The sequence below is a fragment of the Triticum urartu genome, chromosome 1A (genome assembly GCF_056163025.1).
Source record: "Triticum urartu cultivar PI428250 chromosome 1A, HENAU_Tu73, whole genome shotgun sequence".
Classification (NCBI taxonomy): Eukaryota; Viridiplantae; Streptophyta; class Magnoliopsida; order Poales; family Poaceae; genus Triticum; species Triticum urartu.
Window position 1 is genome coordinate 109,740,420 of NC_141873.1, and position 21,560 is coordinate 109,761,979.

General features: G+C 42.3%; 2 protein-coding genes across 2 annotated transcripts; both read right to left on the reverse strand.

Moving 5' to 3' along the window:
• Positions 1 to 14,109: 14,109 nt before the first annotated feature.
• LOC147990276 (uncharacterized) lies at positions 14,110 to 16,987 on the reverse strand. The gene has a single exon (XM_087514903.1). It carries the CDS (start codon positions 16,187 to 16,189, stop codon positions 14,975 to 14,977), a length of 1,215 nt encoding a protein of 404 aa, XP_087371029.1. The 5' UTR covers positions 16,190 to 16,987; the 3' UTR covers positions 14,110 to 14,974.
• A 136-nt stretch (positions 16,988 to 17,123) lies between these two features.
• On the reverse strand, positions 17,124 to 21,066 carry UNE5 (thioredoxin family protein). Its single transcript, XM_048713830.2, has 11 exons — positions 20,850 to 21,066; positions 19,627 to 19,711; positions 19,386 to 19,483; positions 19,245 to 19,300; positions 18,704 to 18,821; positions 18,571 to 18,598; positions 18,364 to 18,455; positions 17,996 to 18,152; positions 17,784 to 17,908; positions 17,565 to 17,664; positions 17,124 to 17,476 (listed from the first exon to the last, which is right to left on the reverse strand). The coding sequence occupies exons 1-11, from the start codon at positions 21,023 to 21,025 to the stop codon at positions 17,408 to 17,410; spliced, it is 1,104 nt and encodes a 367-aa protein (XP_048569787.1). The 5' UTR covers positions 21,026 to 21,066; the 3' UTR covers positions 17,124 to 17,407.
• Positions 21,067 to 21,560: the final 494 nt, after the last annotated feature.

A 21,560-nucleotide genomic window follows, 5' to 3' on the forward strand; every position in this document is an offset into this window, starting at 1 on the left:
AAGTCACTAATAGCAGAGAACAAACGAAGAGATTATTGTAGGGTACGAAACCACCTCAAAGTTATTCTTTCTGATCGATCTATTCAAGAGTCCGTAGTAAAATAACACGAAGCTATTCTTTCCGTTCGATCTATCCTAGAGTTCATACTAGAATAACACCTTAAGACACAAATCAACCAAAACCCTAATGTCACCTAGATACTCCAATGTCACCTCAAGTATCCGTGGGTATGATTATACGATATGCATCACACAATCTCAGATTCATCTATTCAACCAACACAAAGAACTTCAAAGAGTGCCCCAAAGTTCCTACCAGAGAGTCAAGACGAAAATGTGTGCCAACCCCTATGCATAAGTTCACGAGGTCACGGAACTCGCAAGTTGATCACCAAAACATACATCAAGTGGATCACGTGAATATCCCATTGTCACCTCAGATAAACACATGCAAGACATACATCAAGTGTTCTCAAATCCTTAAAGACTCAATCCGATAAGATAACTTCAAAGGGAAAACTCAATCCATTACAGGAGAGTAGAGGGGGAGAAACATCATAAGATCCAACTATAATAGCAAAGCTCGCGATACATCAAGATCGTGCCAAATCAAGAACACGAGAGAGAGAGAGAGAGAGAGAGAGATCAAACACATAGCTACTGGTACATACACTCAGCCCCGAGGGTGAACTACTCCCTCCTCGTCATGGAGAGCGTCGGGATAATGAAGATGGCCACCGGTGATGGATCCCCCCTCCGGCAGGGTGCCGGAATAGGGTCCCGATTGGTATTTGGTGGCTACAGAGGCTTGTGGCGGCGGAACTCCCGATCTAGGTTTCTTTCTGGAAGTTTGGGGTTATATAAGAGGCGTTGGCGTCGGGAACAAGTCAGGGGGTCCATAAGGCGGCCACGAGGTAGGGGGCGTGGGTGCCTCGCGACTCCTCTGGCCCATCTCCAATACTCTATGGGCTTCTTCTGGTCCAAAAATAATCTCCGTAAGTTTTCAGGTCAATTGGGCTCCGTTTGATATTCCTTTTCTGCGATACTCAAAAACAAGGAAAAAACAGAAACTGGCACTGGGCTCTAGGTTAATAGGTTAGTCCCAAAAATCATATAAAATGTCATATAAATGCATATAAAACATCCAAGATGGATAATATAATAGCATGGAACAATCAAAAATTATAGATACGTTGGAGACGTATCAAGCATCCCCAAGCTTAATTCCTGCTTGTCCTCGAGTAGGTAAATGATAAAAACAGAATTTTTGATGTGGATTGCTACCTAACATATTTATCCATGTAATTCTCTTTATTGTGGCAAGAATATTCAGATCCGAAAGATTCAAGACAAAATTTTAATATTGACATAAAAATAATAATACTTCAAGCATACTAACAACGTAATCATGTCTTCTCAAAATAACATGGCCAAAGGAAGCTCATATAGCCCGGCTATGCTCTATCTTCATCACACAAAATATTTAAATCATGCACAACCCCGATGACAAGCCAAGCAATTGTTTCATACTTTTGATGTTCTCGAACTTTTTCAATCTTCACGCAATACATGAGCGTGAGCCACGGACATAGCACTATAGGTGGAATAGAATGGTGGTTGTGGAGAAGACAAAAAGGAGAAGACAGTCTCACATCAACTAGGCGTATCAATGGGCTATGGAGATGCCCATCAATAGATATCAATGTGAGTGAGTAGGAATTTCCATGCAACGGATGCACTAGAGCTATAAGTGTATGAAAGCTCAAAAAAGAAACTAAGTGGGTGTGCATCCAACTTGCTTGCTCATGAAGACCTAGGGCATTTTGAGGAAGCCCATCATTGGAATATACAAGCCAAGTTCTATAATGAAAAATTCCCACTAGTATATGGAAGTGACAACATAGGAGACTCTCTATCATGAAGATCATGGTGCTACTTTGAATCCCAAGTGTGGTAAAAGGATAGTAGCATTGCCCCTTCTCTCTTTTTCTCTCTCTTTTTTATTTTTTTTATTTGGGCCTTTTCCCTTTTCTATGGCCTCTTTTTTTCGTCCGGAGTCTCATCCCGACTTGTGGGGGAATCATAGTCTCCATCATCCTTTCCTCACTGGGACAATGCTCTAATAATGATGATCATCACACTTTTATTTACTTACAACTCAAGAATTACAACTCAATACTTAGAACAAAATATGACTCTATATGAATGCCTCCGGTGGTGTATCAGGATGTGCAATGAATCAAGAGTGACAACTATGAAAAATTATGAATGGTGGCTTTGCCACAAATACGATGTCAACTACATGATCATGCAAAGCAATATGACAATGATGGAGCATGTCATAATAAACGAAACGGTGGAAAGTTGCATGGCAATATATATCGGAATGGCTATGGAAATGCCATAATAGGTAGGTATGGTGGCTGTTTTGAGGAAGGTAAATGGTGGGTCTATGGTACCGGCGAAAGTTGCGCGGTACTAGAGAGGCTAGCAATGGTGGAAGGGTGAGAGTGCGTATAATCCATGGACTCAACATTAGTCATAAAGAACTCACATACTTATTACAAAAATCTATTAGTTATTGAAATGAAGTACTAAGCGCATGCTCCTAGGGGGATAGATTGGTAGGAAAATACCATCGCTCGTCCCCGACCGCCACTCATAAGGAAGACAATCAAAAAATAAATCATGCTCCGACTTCATCACATAACGGTTCACCATACGTGCATGCTATGGGAATCACAAACTTTAACACAAGTATCTCTCAGATTCACAACTACTCAACTAGCATGACTCTAATATCACCATCTTCATATCTCAAAACAATCATCAAGTATCAAACTTCTCATAGTATTCAATGCACTTTATATGAAAGTTTTTATTATACCCATCTTGGATGCCTGTCATATTAGGACTAATTTCATAACCAAAGCAAATTACCATGCTGTTCTAAAAGACTCTCAAAATAATATAAGTGAAGCATGAGAGATCAAAAATTTCTTCAAAATAAAACCACCGTCGTGCTCTAAAAGGATATAAGTGAAGCACTAGAGCAAATGACAAAATACTCTAAAAGATATAAGTGAAGATCAATGAGTAGTCGAATAATTATGCAACTATGTGAAGACTCCTTAACATTTAAGAATTTAAGATCTTGGTATTTTATTCAAACAGCAATCAAAACAAAATAAAATAAAATGATGCTCCAAGCAAAACACATATCATGTGGTGAACAAAAATATAGCCTCAAGTAAAGTTACCGATGAACGAAGACGAAAGAGGGGATGCCATCCGGGGCATCCCCAAGCTTAGGCTCTTGGTTGTCCTTGAATATTACCTTGGGGTGCCTTGGGCATCCCCAAGCTTAGGCTCTTTCCACTCCTTATTCCATAGTCCATCGAATCTTTACCCAAAACTTGAAAAATTCACAACACAAAACTTAACAGAAAACTCATAAGCTCCGTTAGTATAAGAAAATAAATCACCACTTAGGTATTGTTGTGAACTCATTCTAAATTCATATTGGTGTAATATCTACTTTATTCCAACTTCTCTATGGTTCATACCCTCCGATACTACTCATAGATTCATCAAAATAAGCAAACAACACATAGAAAATAGAATCTATCAAAAACATAATAGTCTGTAGCAATCTGGAGGTTTCGAATACTTCTGTAACTCCAAAAAATCTGAAAAATTAGAACGACCAGGATAAAAAAGTATATTGATCTACTGCAGTTGGAATTGGTATTTTATCGCTCTCTGGTAAAAATTATAATTATTTTCGTGAGCGCATACTTTTTGTTTTTATCAGCAAGATCAAACAACAATCATCCAAGAAGATCCTAAAGGCTTTACTTGGCACAAACACTAATTAAAACATGAAAAACACAATCATAACAGAAGCTAGATGAATTATTTATTACTAAACAGGAACAAAAAGCAAAGAGCAAAAAAATTGGGTTGCCTCCCAACAAGCGCTATCGTTTAACGCCCCTAGATAGGCATGATGATTTCAATGATGCTCACATAAAAGATAAGAATTAAAACATAAACAGAGCATCTTGAAGAATATGACTAGCACATTTAAGTCTAACCCACTTCCTATGCATAGGGATTTTGTGAGCAAACAATTTATGGGAACAAGAATCAACTAGCATAGGAAAGCAAAACAAGCATAACTTTAAGATTTTAAGCACATAGAGAGGGAACTTGATATTATTGCAATTCCTACAAGCATATATTCCTCCCTCATAATAACAAGCGCTAACGATTGTTGTTCTAGGTGCCCCCTCCCCACGTATATATAGGTGGGAGGGGAGGGGAGCAGCCATGGGGCGCCCCAAGTAGGAGGAATCCTACTTGGGGTCCTATCCCAATTCGCCCCCCTTCCTTATTTCACCGGAGAGTAAAAGGGAAGAGGCAAGGGAGGAAGGAAAGGGGGGGCCGAACCCCCCCCCCTTCCTTCTCCAATTCAGCCTCCTGCCTAAAGGGGGGGGGCGCACCACCCCTTGTGGGCTGGAGTGCACCCCTCTTATGGCCCATAAGGCCCATTATTTCCCCCAAGGTTTTCGGTACCCCCCCCCCCCCGCGGTACTCCGATAAATACCTGATACTATCCGAAACAGTTCTGGTGTCCGAATACTATCATCCTATATATCAATCTTTACCTCTCGACCAGTTCGAGACTCCTCATCATGTATGTGGTCTCATCCGGAACTCCGAACAAGATTCGGTCACCAAATCACATAACTCATATAATACTAAGTCGTCATCGAACGTTAAGCGTGCGGACCCTATGGGTTCGAGAACTATGTAGACATGACCGAGACACCTGTCCGGTCAATAACCAATAGCGGAACCTGGGTGCTCATATTGGCTCCTACATATTCTACAAAGATCTTTATCGTTCGAACCGTAATGACAACATACGTTATTCCCTTTGTCATCGGTATATTACTTGCCCGAGATTCGATCATTGGTATCTTCATACCTAGTTCAATCTCGTTACTGGCAAATCTCTTTACTCGTTCTGTAATACATCACCTCATGACTAACTCCTTGGTTGTTTGCTTGCAAGCTTATGATGTGTATTACCGAGAGGGCCCGGAGATACCTCTCCGATACTCGGAGCGACAAATCCTAATCTTGATCTATGCCAACTCAACAAACACCTTTGGAGATACCTTTAGAGCATCTTTATAATCACCCAATTATGTTGTGACGTTTTATAGGACACAAGGCATTCCTCCGGTATCCGAGAGTTGCATAATCTCATAGTCGAAGGAATATGTATTTGACATGAAGAAAGCAATAGCAATAAAACTGAACGATCATTATGCTAAGCTAACGGATGGGTCTTATCTATCACATTATTCTCCTAATGATGTGATCCCATTATCAAATGAAAACTCATGTCAATGGTTAGGAAACTTTAACCATCTTTGATCAATGAACTAGTCTAGTAGAGGCTCACTAGGGACATGGTGTTTGTTTATGTATTAACACATGTATTAAGGTTTCCAATCAATACAATTATAGCATGAATAATAAATCTTTATCATGAATAAGGAAATATAAAATAACAACTTTATTATTGCCTCGAGGGCATATTTCCTTCAAATACCTACCATAGCTGTGCTGCATCATCCCTTACTCTTTGGGGAAATACCGGGTTGCCGGGGAGACATCATCAACATCTATTAGGTTCCTAATCACAAATCTCATCTCCTTGCAATTTACATTATTTTCCATTTTCCTCTCATTTTCATCTCCCCCACTTCACAAAAAATTGCCGTTTTATTCTCCATCTTTTTCGTTTGCCTTTTTCTCGTTCGATCTTATGTTTGCTTGTGTTTCCATGTGCCTTCTATTTTGCTTGCATCTTTGCTTGCTAAAAATCTATTGTTATGGATACACTCAAAGTTTTCTATCTGGATCATCTTTGATCCATATGTGCTCGTGCTGAAACCCCAACTAGTTTAGTTGAGGGAAAATCATTAGATGAGCATGCTCATTTTGCACGGCATCGTCTGTCCGAAAAGGGGAAGCTCTTATGGAATCAAATAAAACGTTTGCTATGCCATGCTTGGAATCTTTGTGAAATTTGTGATTTTACTTGTTGCTGTAAGAACCCTAAAAAACACCTCCCCTATCTATGTGAGTTTAATGACAATGAAATCTTATCTTCTTATGCCAAGGATATTTATAGTTACTATGATATCGAACAAACTGAAGAATTTGTTGCTTTTAAGGGTGCTTATGAAGTTGCTTATTTGATTGACAAGTATGATATTACTCTCTACAAATCTGAAAATTTTGACATACTTAAATATTGCTATGAAAACTATGCTCATAATGCCTATGTTAAAGAATTTATTGAGAGAATGTCCGCTGCTTTGGAAGAAAATAATGCTATGCATGAAGCTTTGGATAATTATGATTCCATTTATTTGATTGAATTATCCCCTCTTGATGAACATGGTGCTTGCAATTCTTGTGGGCATGATGCCAATATTAGTGATACTTATGGAGATGAACTTGCTATAGTTCCTTATGTTAAACATGAAATTATTGCTATTGCGCCCACACTTGATAGCTCCTTGAATGAAAAGCATGATTGCAATGATATTATTATAAATTCTATAAAGTCAATTGTGTTAGTGATATGCAAAACCCCAACTTGGGGATGCTTGTTTTGTTATGTCCGCTACTTATTGCAATGATCATGATTGGGGTGATGATGATTCTTATAATCTTGATAGTTTATTTAAGCCTCATGATGAATATGTTTGCAATAATATTAAAAGTGGGTTCGAAAGAGTGTCAACTCTAGGTAAAAATAATCCCACATATTTGGAGAGTGTTCAATCTTATGAAATTTTTGATAAAGGTGGGCTTAGAGAGGTCATGACTTTATTTGATGATAATCTCACAATATTGGAAGAGTGTCAACTTTGCATGCATGTGGATCATGAAGAGAAAATTTTATATCATAGCTATATTGTTGAATTTGATTATGATCCTACATGTAATTATTATGAGAGAGGAAAATATGGTTGTAGAAATTTTCATGTTACTAAATTACGTCTCATTATGTTGAGATTGTCAATGCTTTGTTTCTCTCCTTTGCATATGCTAGATATTTCTTGTCTTGCTAATTTGCTTGCTTATAAAATGCCGATGCATAGGAAGTATGTTAGACTTAAATGTGTTTTTCACAAGTTTTATGATGCTCCCTTTGTGCTTTAAATCTTATCTTTCATGTCAACATCAATAAAATATTATGCCTAGCTAGGGGCATAAAACGATAGTGCTTGTTGGGAGGCAACCCAATGAATAAATTTTATTTTTTTCCTTTTTCTTTCCGTTCTTAAGTGTTTGCACAACTATGCTACTGTTATGATTGTGTTTTTTTAATTAGTGTTTGTGTCAAGTAAAGCCTTTGGGGTCATGTTGGGTGATAGTTGATTTGATCTTGTTGAAAAATAGAAACTTTGTGTGCCGGTAAAATAATTTTGAAAATTCACAGAAGCACGATAAAATCCTGAGTTATTTACACAATATTGATATACAAATTTCCTACATCGCCCTAATTTTTCAGAATTTTTCAAGTTACAGAAGTATACAAAGTTTTCAGATTGCTAGAGACTGTTCTGTTTTTCACAGATTCTGTTTTCTTTGCGTTGTGTGCTTATTTTGATGAATCTTTGGACTCTATCGGGGAGTATGAGCTATAGAAAAGTTGTAATATAGTAGATATAATTCAACAACAAAATATGAATGAGTTTGCAACAGTACTTAGAGTAATCATTTGCTTTGTTATACTAACGGATCTCACAAAAGGTTTTCTTGAGTTTTGTGTGATTGAAGATTCACGTTTTGGGTGAGATCACGATGGATGAAGGAATAAGGAGTAAAAAGAGTCTACTCTTGGGGATTACCATGGCATCCCAATCCATTGTCTAAAAGAGAAGCAAGCAACTAAGCTTGGGGATGCCCGAGTGGCATCCCCTCTTTCTTCTAATGACCATCTGTACTTTACTTGGAACTATATTTTTATTCGTCACATATCATGAGTTTTTCTTGGAGCGTCTTGTATGATATGAGTCTTTGCTTGTTTTGATTTTTATTTTGTGTCATCTACCCTTGCTGGACACACCTATTTGAGAGAGCCAAAATCATGCTACGAATTGTTAGAATTGCTCTGTATGCTTCACTTAAATCTTTATGAGCTATGGAATTGCTCTAGCGCTTCACTTATATTTTTTAGCATGGTGTGCTTTAGTATTTTTGAAGAAATGCTCTCATGCTTCACTTAGATTTATTTGAGAGTTAGTAAATGTTTTAAGAAATCCTCTCTTTCTTCACTTATATTATTTTGAGAGAAGAAACTTTTTATGCTCATGTTCTTCACTTAGATTTGTTTGAGCCATCAAAAGCAACATATGAAATTAGTCCCTAAGTGATAGATATTCAAGAGGGGTATAATAAAAACTTTCATGAAGATCGTTGGATAAATAAACTTGGTTCTTTGTAATAGTTTTGCGGTATGATGATATAATATGTGAGTCATGTTGATGAGTAATTATGCTTTAGTAAGAATATTGGTGTTAAGGTTTGTGATTCCCTATTCGGTGTTAGTTATGATTAATGCTCGCTTATGATATTTTTTGTTTCTTGGTTGGATGCTTCTCAATCTTTTGCTAGCCTTCACTTGTACTAAGTATGATTACTACTTGTGCATCCAAAATCCTTAAACCAATTTTGCCATATGAGTCCACTATACCTACCTATATGTGGTATTCTTTTGCCATTCTAAGCAAATTTGTATGTGCCACCTCTAATCTTCAAAATAAATTTCTCTTTTGTGTGCTCGTACCGCTCATGAAACGGTAGGGGGTGGCTGATTTTCCATGCTAGATGTGTTATTCTCAAGATGAGTTTTTATTCACTTGTCATTCCACGAGAGTACGGCAAAGGTATTAGGGATGCACAGTCCCGGAATGAAAAATGAATTTACTTTATGTTGTGAAATAATAAATTCCTTGGGAAGTGTTGGTATGGACGGCACCCGTGGATTCGGTTAGCCGTGGAATGTGAAAGTATGGTGGAAAAATGATTAAACTTTATTTTCTGTTTGGGAACCGCCTATGATATATCTAGCATGGAAAGTATTGGGAACTACTCGATCGTTTTCGTTGACAAGAAAAGCATGCCACCCAAAATGTTTTATCTCTATCTTTTTTGCTTTGAGCTCTGGCACCTCTACAAATCCCTACTTCCCTCTGTGAAGGACCTTTCTATTTACTTTATGCAAATTTTTATTTGAGTCTCCATCTTCTCTTATAAAGCACCAACTAAGGGGCACTATGATCGTACTTGAGTATTGGTGTAGCTAATATACGAGTATGTTTCATGAATGGATCAATGATTGAGCATAATGGGCTAGGGATAACTTGCTTTAGTGTTGATATTTTGAAAGACATGGTTGCTTGTTGATATGCTTGAGTATTGAAATCTTCATGTCAAAACTAGACTATTGCTTTGAATCATCTAGAAGTCCAAATTTCCATGATACAAAAGAAAATAATATGTGATGAACATGATAGGCAACATTTCACATCAAAAAATCTGTTTTTATCATTTACCTACTCGAGGACGAGCAGGAATTAAGCTTGGGGATGCTAATACGTCTCCAACATATCTATAATTTTTTATTGTTCCATGCTATTATATTATCATTCTTGGATGTTTTACAATCATTTTATAGCAACTTTATATCATCTTTTGGGACTAACCTATTGACATAGTGCCCAGTGCCAGTTGCTATTTTTTGCTTGTTTTTTTACTTCGCGGAAAATCAATACCAAACGGAGTCCAAATGCGGCGAAACTTTTTGGTGATTTTTTCTAGACCATAAGACACATGTTGGGCCAAGGAAGCACCAGAGGGGGGCTCCAAGGGGAGGACAAGCCACCTGGGTGCACCTGGGGGCCCAGGCACGCCCTGGTGGGTTGTGCCCACCTCGACCGCCTCACGCACCGCATCTTTGCTCACCCCAATATTCCAAAAACCCTAAGGAAGTCGAGGAAACACAATTCCAGCCGTCGCAAGTTACAGAAACCACAGATCCAATCTAGACACCATCACGGAGGGGTTCATCATCCTCATTGGTGCCTCTCCGATAATGCGTGAGTAGTTCATTGTAGACCTACGGGTCTGTAGTTAGTAGCTAGATGGCTTCCTCTCTCTCTCTCTCTTTTGATTCTCAATACAATGGTCTCTTGGAGATCTATTTGATGTACTTTTTTGTGGTGTGTTTGTTGAGATCCGATGAACTTTGAGTTTATGATCAGATCTATTTTATCCATGAAAGTTATTTGAGTTTTGATCTCTTATATGCATGATTGCTTATAGCCTCGTATTTCTTCTTTGAATCTTTGGTTTAGTTAGGCCGACTAGATCGGTTTTTCCTGCCATGGGAAGAGGTGCTTTGTGATGGGTTCGATCTTACGGTGCTCAATCCCAGTGACAGAAGGGGAAATGACACGTATGCATTGATGCTATTAAGGATAACAAGATGGGGTCTATTCCTACATGAATAGATCTTGTCTACATCATGTCATCGTTCTTATTGCATTACTTCATTTCTCCATGAACTTAATACACTAGATGCATGCTGGATAGCGGTCGATGTGTGGAGTAATAGTAGTAGATGCAGGCAGGAGTCAGTCTACTAATCTTGGACGTGATGCCTATGTAATGATCATTGCCTGGATATCGTCATAATTATTTGAAGTTCTATCAATTTCCCAACAGTAATTTGTTTACCTGTCGTATGCTATTTCTCTTGAGAGAAGCCACTAGTGAAATCTACGGCCCCCAGATCTCTTGTTTATCATATTTGCCTTCAAGATCTATTTTTATTTGCTTTTATTTTCATATCTATTAATCCAAAAAACCCAAAAATACCTTGCTTCAATTTATTGTTATTTATTTTATCTCACGTTCCCGCGAGATCTATTTATCCAATCTACTATAATTTTATCTATCTTTTTACCCGGGAGGGATTGACAACCCCTCTTTTACGTCGGGTTGCAAGTATTTGTTCTTTGTGTGTAGGTACCGTTTATATATGTTGCGTGGTTCTCCTACTGGTTTGATAACCTTGGTCTCATCACTGAGGGAAATACCTACCATAGTTGTGTTGCATCATCCCTTCCTCTTTGGGAAATACCGATGTAGTTCAAGCCGCATCTGTGATGTCACAAGGGCACAATACTCCTGGCCAAGATGAAGTCCAGAACCCCGTTGTCCTTCCATTTCCCACGGTGACCATGGTGGCTCCCACAAAGAAATGGCGGTCGTCTTCCGTGCACAACACTCCCATGCCAATCCATGGTTTGCTCTTATCTTTCCACTCAAACCATAACCATCGAAGTCTTAGGGCCTTAGAAAATTTGTTCGCACCCCCAAGCCACCCTTGTTCTTGGGTTTGCAAATGAGGTCCCAGTTTACCTTGCATTTCCCACCAGAAACCTAGTCCGTGCCCGCCCAAAGATATGCACAGCGGATCCTATCAATTTTCTGAAGGACCTCCACCAGGATGTCAAGAGGAGTGAGATGATATATTGCGATGGCCGTTAGGACAGCCTTGACAAGAATCATTCGGCCTGCAGCAGCCACATGCCTTCCTTGCCAAGGGGGTAGCTTGCCTGCCATCTTATCCTCAAGATGCTAGAAATGGATTCTCTTGCGACGCTTAACAGACAGAGGAGGGCTAATATAACGCATCAAAAATGATGAACAGACTGCCAAAAAAGCATGAAGAACGTTGTCCAGATTGATACCATCACATCAAATAGGAGCAACAAGACTTTTAGCACAGTTGTTGACAAGACCGGCCCATCTGCAAATGAAGCCAGTGTGGCAGCCAGGAATTGTACATCCTCCTTAATTGGTTTGACAAAGATGGCAGCATCATCGGCGTAAAGCGAAGCTCAAACGGTTGGAGTTGTACCACACAGAGGGTGGAGATGCCCTTGGGTAGTGGCCTTGCTGAGGAGATGATGGAGTGGATCGATGGCGAGGATGAAAAGAAGGGGGACAGCGGGTCGCTCTGTCAAAGGCCACGTCCATGCTTCAGTGGATCTCTCAACACCCCATTGATCAACACTCTCGAGGTGGCGGTGGACAGCAAAGCCGCAACCCAATCCAGGAATCTGACTGGGAAGCGAAGATGTTGGAGAAGACCCATGAGAAAGTCCCAGTGCACAGAGTCAAACGCTTTCTTGATATCAAGCTTGAATAGAAGAGTCAGGTTGTTTTTTCGATGCAATTTTCTCGCCAAGTTTCTGACATACATGAAGTTGTCATGGATACTTCTCTTTTTGATGAAGGCGCTCTGGGCATTTGAGACAAGATTGTGCATATGGGGTGCCATCCGGGTAGCCATCATCTTGGCAATTATCTTCGCAATAGCATGGATGAGGCTAATGGGGCGAAAGTCCGAGATGGATTCAGTCCCATCCTTCTTTGGAATGAGAGCAATTTTTGCCGAGTTGAGCTAGTGTAAATTCTCAGAGTGTAAGTTGGAGAAGTGGTTGACCATGAGCATGATGTCACCTTTTATGATTTCCCAACATTCCTTGAAGAAGGCCCTAGAAAAGCTATCGGGCCCAGGAGCTTTATCACCGGGGAGATCAAAAATTGCCTTTTCCACCTCGTCCTCCGTGAAGGCCGCTCCAAGGTCCCTGAGGTCGCACTCAGAGACTGGGATATTGCCCCAATTGAAGTCGGTGTGACACAGCAGACGGTAACCCATCTATTGTTGTGTTTGAGGCGGTGGATGAAGTTCTTCCTTCTTCTGTGATTGACCCGAAGGTGGAAAAAACGAGTGATGGCGCCTCCATCTTTTAGGTTGGTAATTCGTGAGCTTTGTCGCTTCCGTCCACACTCCATAATGGCCAGGGCCACCACTTCCCGTTTGAGGTGTTTCCGTAGATCTCGCTCATGAGTGCTGAGGGGCCAAAGCTCTTGAGCCACATCCAAACGAAGAATGACTTCCAGAGCCATGTGGATTTGCACCTTAGAGTGCGCGAAGATCGTCTTGCTCCATCTCCTCAATTTTTGACTAGTTTCTTTTAACTTGTGAAAAAGGATGTGGTAAGGATCAGTGTGATTAATATCCTTATTCCAAGCTTCTTGGACAACCTCTTTGAGCCCAGGCATTTTGATCCAAAAGTTTTCAAAGCAGAAGGACTTTGACCTCTTCGGGTCGTTGTCATTTACGAGGGGTAGTGATCGGACAGTGATGACGAGAGCGCGAGGAGAAGGTGAGTGCCAAAATCGAGGTCCCAATCTTCAATGCAAAAGAAAAAGTCGAGCTTGCTTTAAGGTTGGGTCGGTCCGCTCATTACTCCAAGTGAATTTTCTGTTTTGCAAATGAATCTCTTTGAGTTCACAAGTATTCAGTGCATTACGGAAGTGGACAAGTCGGCTCCAGTCGATGTTTACTCTATTCTTGTCTCTGGCATGGTATATTTGATTAAAGTCACTAGTGACTAGCCACTAGTGACTAGCCACTTTGTGCCATGGGGAGGTTTCTCGCCAACCAACTCCTGGAAGAAAGCATCCTTCAGGTTGCTTCTCGTTGGTCCATAAACCGTTGTTAGCTTAAAGGTTCAATTGGATGCATTGATCATGACATTGCAGGAGAGGAAGAAGGCTCTGATGCAAGCATCCTTCACGTCCACAGTATCGTCATCCCAGAGAAGCAAGATGCCACCCCGTGTCCCATTAGCAGGGCGATGGGCAAAACTCTTCAATCTTTGACCTCCCAGGTATGAAGCGATGAAAGGGTCGACGAGCTCAAGCTTGGTCTCCTGCAGGCAGACCAAGCGACATGGAGTGTTGATGATTGTTTACTGGATTGTTGCTCGATGATCGGGACAATTTAAGCCTCGGACATTCCATCTTAGGGTACTAAGATTTTGATCCATCATGGGAAACTTTGGGTACAGCAGAAGTTAAGTAGCAGTTGATAGCAACAAAGAAAACATCAACCTGACATTTAACATTCATATCACACATGGTGGAGCGAGATGAACCTAACAGAGCTAGCACAAAAGCCTCGCCAGGGCAGCAGATAGCAGACGCCGATGTCGACGATTGCAAACAGGCGCGCACACACATAAGCAGAGGGGTTGAAGCTATCATGTAAACTAGAGCACATCTTCTACAGGAGCTACAAACACTCCAGTCACTCCGCCGCGTCGCACGCGTCCCCCGCCGCTGCCTGCAGCTCCGGTCCCGCCTCACCACCTGTGCCACCAGGGCATCCTCAAAGGCTTGCACCAAGTCGCAGTCGAGATTGAACAGCGCCCGGAGAGCCGCCATAGTGATGTCAGGGAGATGCCCTTGGAACATAGCCACAAATTTGTCAATGGCTTCCTCTATGACTTGCTAGCCTTCATCCACAATGCCCATGCGCTGGCATAACAGTCTCTCTGCCATCTTCGAAACCATCATCTTTCTCCTCATGGCTTGGAGACACGGGCTAGAGCAGGCAAGGTTGAAGCCAACCACCCCAGCCGGCGTCTTTCTTCTTCTAGTTGGTGGTCTTGGCCTTGGGGAGGGTGAGCTTGGTGCGGCGAGCAAGGGTGGCTGGCAGGCCACAAATAGGGGAGAGTGAGGCGGGTCCCCAAACTGCCAGCAACCGGGCTGGCTGCAGGGACAAAGACTGGGGTGACTATCTCAGCTTTAGAGGAAGGAGATGGAGCAACAGCTATGTTGTCTTGCACTGCAGGAGAGGACGGGATGATCTCGATGACTTCTAGGGTCGTGGTATGGGGAGGTGTTGATGCTTGTGGAGCCAAAGCAGGGCACACGGCTGCCTGTCGTTGCTTGGACCCAAAGAAGGGAGCGATCCATCACAACCAAGAGCCCTCGCCAGGCACGGAGGTGAGCTGAATCACATCACAGGAGGTCGATCACAGCGAGGAAGGAGGCAAGCGGCCAGGAGTGTCTTCGCTGACCGGGCTAGCAGCACCTCCAGAGCGCCCAGAGCGTGCCGGGCAGTCAGCAGGGCAGCGACGGTACCAGAGGCTGGGATGACAGCACATTTCGGGAGGCGATGGACCAGCTTGCTGTCGATGGAGCGTGCGTCAGGGGCATCATGGCGGCGGCGACCATCGCGGCCACGGTCGTCTCGGCGGTCTTCTCTGCCGTCTCGGCGCCCCTCATCATCACGGTGCTTCGGGGAGCGAGACCTGCTCCGGAAAAAGTGCTCCCTCCAAGAGGAAGGCCGCTCGTCGCGTCCACGGCAGCCACGGCCGCGGTCGTCGTCCCGTTTGTCCCGGTTGTGGTTGCTATCCCTGTCCTGGTCGCGGTCGTGGTCGTTGTGGCGCCTCCTAGCCACCTCCGCTCTGTCCCGCATCCTGGACTCGCCGTCGATGACCCCGTAGCGGAAGGTGAACGGATGCGAGGAGCGAGGCCGTCGAGGGATGTCGCCGTTGGCGTCGAGGGTGAAATCCTCAACCAGGTTGAGGTGAACCAGGACACGCCCCTTGAGTCCATGCCGGCCAACAAAAGCGCTTGGGCCGTTGTTGTAGCCCGCCGGCTGGTTGCCGGCGACCGTCAGCCGGAGAACCTTGGGAATGGCGGAGGGGTTGGCTGACCATGCCCAGAGGTCGAGGAAGGAGGAGTCTTCTCTCTTGACAGTGGTGACGTCGAAGTGGTGTAGGAAAGTGTCGGGGCCCAGCACTTGCGTTGCCACCTCGTCGTACCGCGTGTTGAGCGGCAGATTCTCGATGCACACGTGAACATGGTAGTACGCCTCCACCAGATCAGTGTGTGCCTCCGGCCTCCATTTGGCGGTGTGGAAGTCCAGCCCACCGTGGCTGAAGCGGCCCGACGCGGGGACCAGGTCGCGGTGGTGCTGGTAGAAGAGGACGAAGAAATCCTCCGAGTAGTGAGGCACCACCTTGATGTAGCTGCGGTCGATGACGAAGTTGGTGGCGATTGCGTTCCTAACCTCCGCGGCGTTGATGTGTGGGTGGTTCCCTCCAATCCAAGCCAGCGCGCCCATGGTGGAGAGGGTGGCGGCGCTGTCCTCCGTGGCCGGGGTGGAGGTGATGACCACATGGCCCTCCTCAGGCCGCAGCGATGGGTCTCCAACAAGCGGCATCACGACAGGCGGCGAGGCTTGGGTCGTTGAAGCGGGCGACGCAGCTGATGAGGGCGAGGCGCCGCACGAGACCTAGGGCGAGGAGACAGACGAGGCGCTGCAGTCACGGGTGCGGTGACCATGCTGCTTGCACACCCGACACCTAAATAGATTTCGGCAGTCGATCTTGCAGTGGCCGATGTCGAGGCGTCGATGGCAGGTGCGGAAGCGGTGGTGAACGAAACGTCTTCCTGTTGGAGGGGAATAAGAAGCAGAGGCCCTTCTGTACAGTTTATGTGATTTTGGACTATGAAATGCTTGTGATGTTCCCAAGATTTGATGTATTTCCATGGAACCAGCTAAAGATGTGTCCATCGATCATCACTAGAGTTGTCTGTGAAGTTGTTTTTATGATACAATTACATGAACATGAGTCATAAACCTTGAGGTGTCCAACTGATTAATGGAAAATTCGGCACGAAAAGCAGCGGGTCTGATGATGATACCATATGGTAGTATGACCCATATTGAATTTTTGCTAAGTACGTACTAAACAGTTTGCAGTCTGTTGAAATTGGAACATTCCAAGTGACAACTCTCTCCTCGGACTGAAACATATTACTGTGTTGTTGCGAACCCAATAGACAGCAAACTTTCACGTCCATCAAAGCAAAGCAAAATAAGCTATAAAACACAAATGGCAAATTTATTAATGTCATTACCAGTTGGTACTGTTTGTTCTTGAGTAAACCCTTTTACTGCTAAAGTAAATCCCTGTAACCATAAAGGTAAACGGCAGAGAAAACAGATATCAGATGTTCAACATTGAACCAAAATAAGATAAATCTATCGCCGCTAAACTTTCACTGCCATCTCTCTGATCTCTATCTCTCTGTCTTTCTTCACTTCTAGACAGCAAACTTTCACGTCCATCAAAGCAAAGCAAAATAAGCTATAAAACACAAATGGCAAATTTATTAATGTCATTACCAGTTGGTACTGTTTGTTCTTGAGTAAACCCTTTTACTGCTAAAGTAAATCCCTGTAACCATAAAGGTAAACGGCAGAGAAAACAGATATCAGATGTTGTTCAACATTGAACCAAAATAAGATAAATCTATCGCCGCTAAACTTTCACTGCCATCTCTCTGATCTCTATCTCTCTTTGTCTTTCTTCACTTCTCTCTTGTGGCAGGTGGTACTGTTGCACTACTGACTATGGCACGTGGGTCACCACCACTAAGAGGAGAAGGCTGAAAGAATGTTCTTCTTGATGGTGAATTCATCGGCTTTGGAAGGACTGATCGACTGTCATGTTATGAAACAGGAAATTAGGTCATAAATATGGAGATTAAGTAATAATAATGTGATAAGAATCAACTTTCTTGTTGCCCACCTTCTCCAACAAGCGATGAAGCCTCTCAGTTTCCTTCTTGGTATAGTCAGAGCCCTTCTGCAATATCTTCTTTGCAACATTCACATAGATCTTTCCGTGCCTGGTTTATAGAAGAAAAATGTAGAGGCCATCAATGGCATTGCTGCTACTAACATTAAAATAAAATCTGGGAACAATTTGATAACTTGCAAACACAGTGGAGGAGGTAGAAGTTAGTACTTGACAGCAGGACCACTGAGCTTCGCAGCCTCCTCTTCAATTTTAGAGAGGATTTCCTTCCGCTTGTCATCAGCAGCACTGTGGAATTCCTTGACAAGAGCATCCAAACTTGCCACAAGCCCAGCCTACAGAAATTGCAACGGATAGGCTTTATCAGATTATTACATTTTCACCCAGCTTACTTCCATAGTGTGCTCTCATGTGTGACCAACCTCTGAAGTAAGCTGACCCTTCGAATCACGGCTAGTTCCACTTTTCTCATTAATGAACTTAACAAAGTCATCCAACTCCCGACCGCTCTCATACTCTTCACCAGCTTTGTTACCCTTCGGGAAGAACTTCAATGTGGGAAAACCAGAAACTCCATACCTGAAAGTAATATACACGATTAAAATTCCTCTTTCATTATGTGGTTAAATATCATGCATAACCAAAACTGGTAGGCAAGTCAGATAATAAATGTGTTAGATTTAACAGGTCTTCCATTTGGGTTCATTCAGGAAAACTTCACAAAATTACATTTAAAAAAAGGGAGAGCAGTTTATAAAAGTCACTAGAACAGAGAATTCAGAGTGCATACTTCTCAGCCAAGCTTGTGTATTTGTCAGCATCAAGATTAGCAATCACGACACCCTCATCTTGCTTGAAAACAGAGGCCACCTTCTCATATATCTAAGAAATTACAGACTTGAGTTAGAAAGCTGAAAAATGAAGATGCATGACAGTTCTTGTATGAGAAAACTATGTTATTAAGGAAATTGCCAAGTTAGTGAGATCTACAACTAACCGGAGCAAGACTCTTGCAGTGACCACACCTGTCAAGCAAAAATGGCACTTGATGAAATTATGTCCATTAAAGCGGTGCAATGAAGTAGATTTTGGTGCATGTCAAGCTGATCATAATAATCATAATAACTTACCATGGGGCATAGAACTCAACAAGGACATCTTTGGTTTCATCAAGGACAACTGAGTCAAAGGTTTCCTCGGTCAGAACCACAACACTTGAAGGAACTGCTGCTATCTTCACATTGGTTGCTGAAAGACAGATGTAAGAGATTAAAGGACCACCATGAAGTTATAAGGCTAGTAACAATCAACAGGACTAGAACAAAAATGAGAGACACCAACATATACATATATAAATATAATGATGCTACACAAGTAACTCCAGCAGCCTTTCCAGTATTAACTGTTAAGTGTATAACTGAAGATGAATGATACCAATAGCACATGCACAAGTGACAAGGGGGTCAAAGGAAGTGCCACCACATTGCTTAAGTGCTAATAATTGTCTAATTTCTACTTCAGTGTGATGCTTATCTTCCAACTTAGTTTTCCTGTGGTTTGAACTTAAATGTTCTACATAATCCATTAAATGGTCATAGAGAACCCGACTGACTTGAAACCCACCAAGACAGCATGGCTGGAAAATGTACTACACCACAAGTTGGAGTTTACCTGCTTCAGAGTTAACATATTCTGTAAGGGCTTCAGCAGTGCGTTGACCCTCATACCTAAACAATGAGTTCAACATTAACTTTTCAGATTTTATTTCATAACAAGAAGTGAATTGATCAAAAACAAAGTGTGCATTCTCACTTCTTGGGCTCCAAGGAACCTTTGGGAAACCACTGGATTGTGGGGTAGCCAGAAACTCCATACTTGCTGCACACACTCTTGTGCTCATCGCAGTCAACCTGGATAGAGGGAAACTTAGTAAATATGCCATAACAAATACTATGCAATTTAGAGGCCAATAACAGTATATGTTATACAGCTGTTGGCAAAAAAAATGTTATAGCATTAATTTACAAAACACTTTCAAAAGCACGAGATTTACCTTGGCAATCAAGACTGATTTAGCCTTTTTAAAACTTGCAGCAAGCTTCTCATATTCTGGAGCAAGCTTCTTGCAGTGGCCACACCTATAAAACAGAAAACAATCATCAAATAATTAACCAAATAGTAGAAAAGTACAGTCATCTAAGGAAGAAATAGTTTTTACAAACAAGATAATAAATATGAGACTAACAGAAATAGTTGACATGATTTTAAATGCAATTGCCTCCGATCAATTAGGATTGGTTCGTATATTGATAATATTACCTACCACAACTATGAATAATTTACATGGATCACTTGGTATGTTTTGCAACATCAATTAATAGCTTGGTGAAAGCTTTTCCTCGTTACAATAGATTATTGTTTTCATACTTGCAATGAATTATTACTGTTGATTTTGATGTACCAAACAAGTCACCCATAAGCCTGAGCTGGTATTGAAAGGTGGGTTTTGAGCCCAACAGCTCCTGGTTTTGATAATTTATTCAGTTCGATGCACCAACTGATTCACCGACAAGCCTATGGTATAAGGTAGAAAATATAGTTCAACACTTACTGGAACAACCCAAGTAGTAAAACACTGAAGTACATCCTGACACACAAAGCCAATAAGCATTCTACCATTGAATATGATCCAGAAAAACCCACCAGATATCTAACAACATCAAAGATGACCCTTAAAGTGGACGCTTTACTCGCTATGACTATGCACATGTAAGCCAAAGATACATTAAATTCACCACAAAATAAGATTTGATCGGAACCTCCTACCGGTAGACCATTTCTTCTCTCGTGCCCAGATTTTTTTCAAACAAATCTGAGATCCAAAGACTGGGATCAGAATTGCAGCAAAATTCTGACAGGCTAATACCAATTCCAATTCTGGTGCACGTCAAAAGGAGATCAAAACAGTTCCGTCTGCCAGCGTGAACAAGGCAGATCGTTTGTTTTAGCTAAAGATCCCGATATTTTCCCACCTCAACTGGAGTTCGGTCCAATAGCATCTAGACTGCTCTACACCGAGCTACAATTTCGCTACGATCCGTTCCCAGCGGCAACCCGGGCACGATCCCATCAGAGATCCGAGCTCGGCGACCAGTGGAGTAAGCAAAGCAACCACGGATCCAGATCCAAGCGGCGCGCACGCAGGTCAAACTACACAAGCACGTCGTGACACGAGGAGATAGGAAGAGCGGAGGAGGGATGTGGCGGGCCACGGACCAGGGAGCGTAGAACTCGACGAGCGCGCCACGATCCTGGCCGACCTCCTTCTCGAAGGTGGACTCCGTGAGGGCGAGCACCTCGTCGCCGTCGGCGGCGGCTGGGTAGAGCGCCGCGGCGGCGAGCAGGAGGAGGACGGGGAGGAGGGTTTTGCGGTAGATCTGAGGGGTCGCCATGATCTATTTTGCTGCGAGCTCGGGTGACCGGGGTGAGCAGGTTAATATACGGTTGGCACCTGTCCTTCTTGCACTAGTAGTTGGTGGGCCCACGGCGGGCCCGATTGGATAGAAGAACTCCCTCCGTTCGGAAATATTTGTCGGAGAAATGAATAAAAATTGATGTATCTAGAACTAAAATACATCTAGATACATCCATTTCTCCAACAAGTATTTCCGGACGGAGGGAGTATATAATTTCATATCATGTTTTATTGTGGAAAGTATTTAATTTTCAGATTTTATTCAAAATAATAATAATTTTCAGATTTCCCTCAAAGTTTTTAAAAATTTCAGACGTCCATAGAAAAAGTAATTTTCAGATAAATTTATTATCTTCTAGAGGGAAAATATATACATTTAATAGTCGGTATAAATAAATAAATGTTATAATTGATATGGGATTTATAAGCTTTCCCAACGAACGCTTTGGCTGCCGTTGGATGAGGCCCACGGATCTTGAGGCTTCCTAGTGTTCCAGGTCAGACAAATGTTG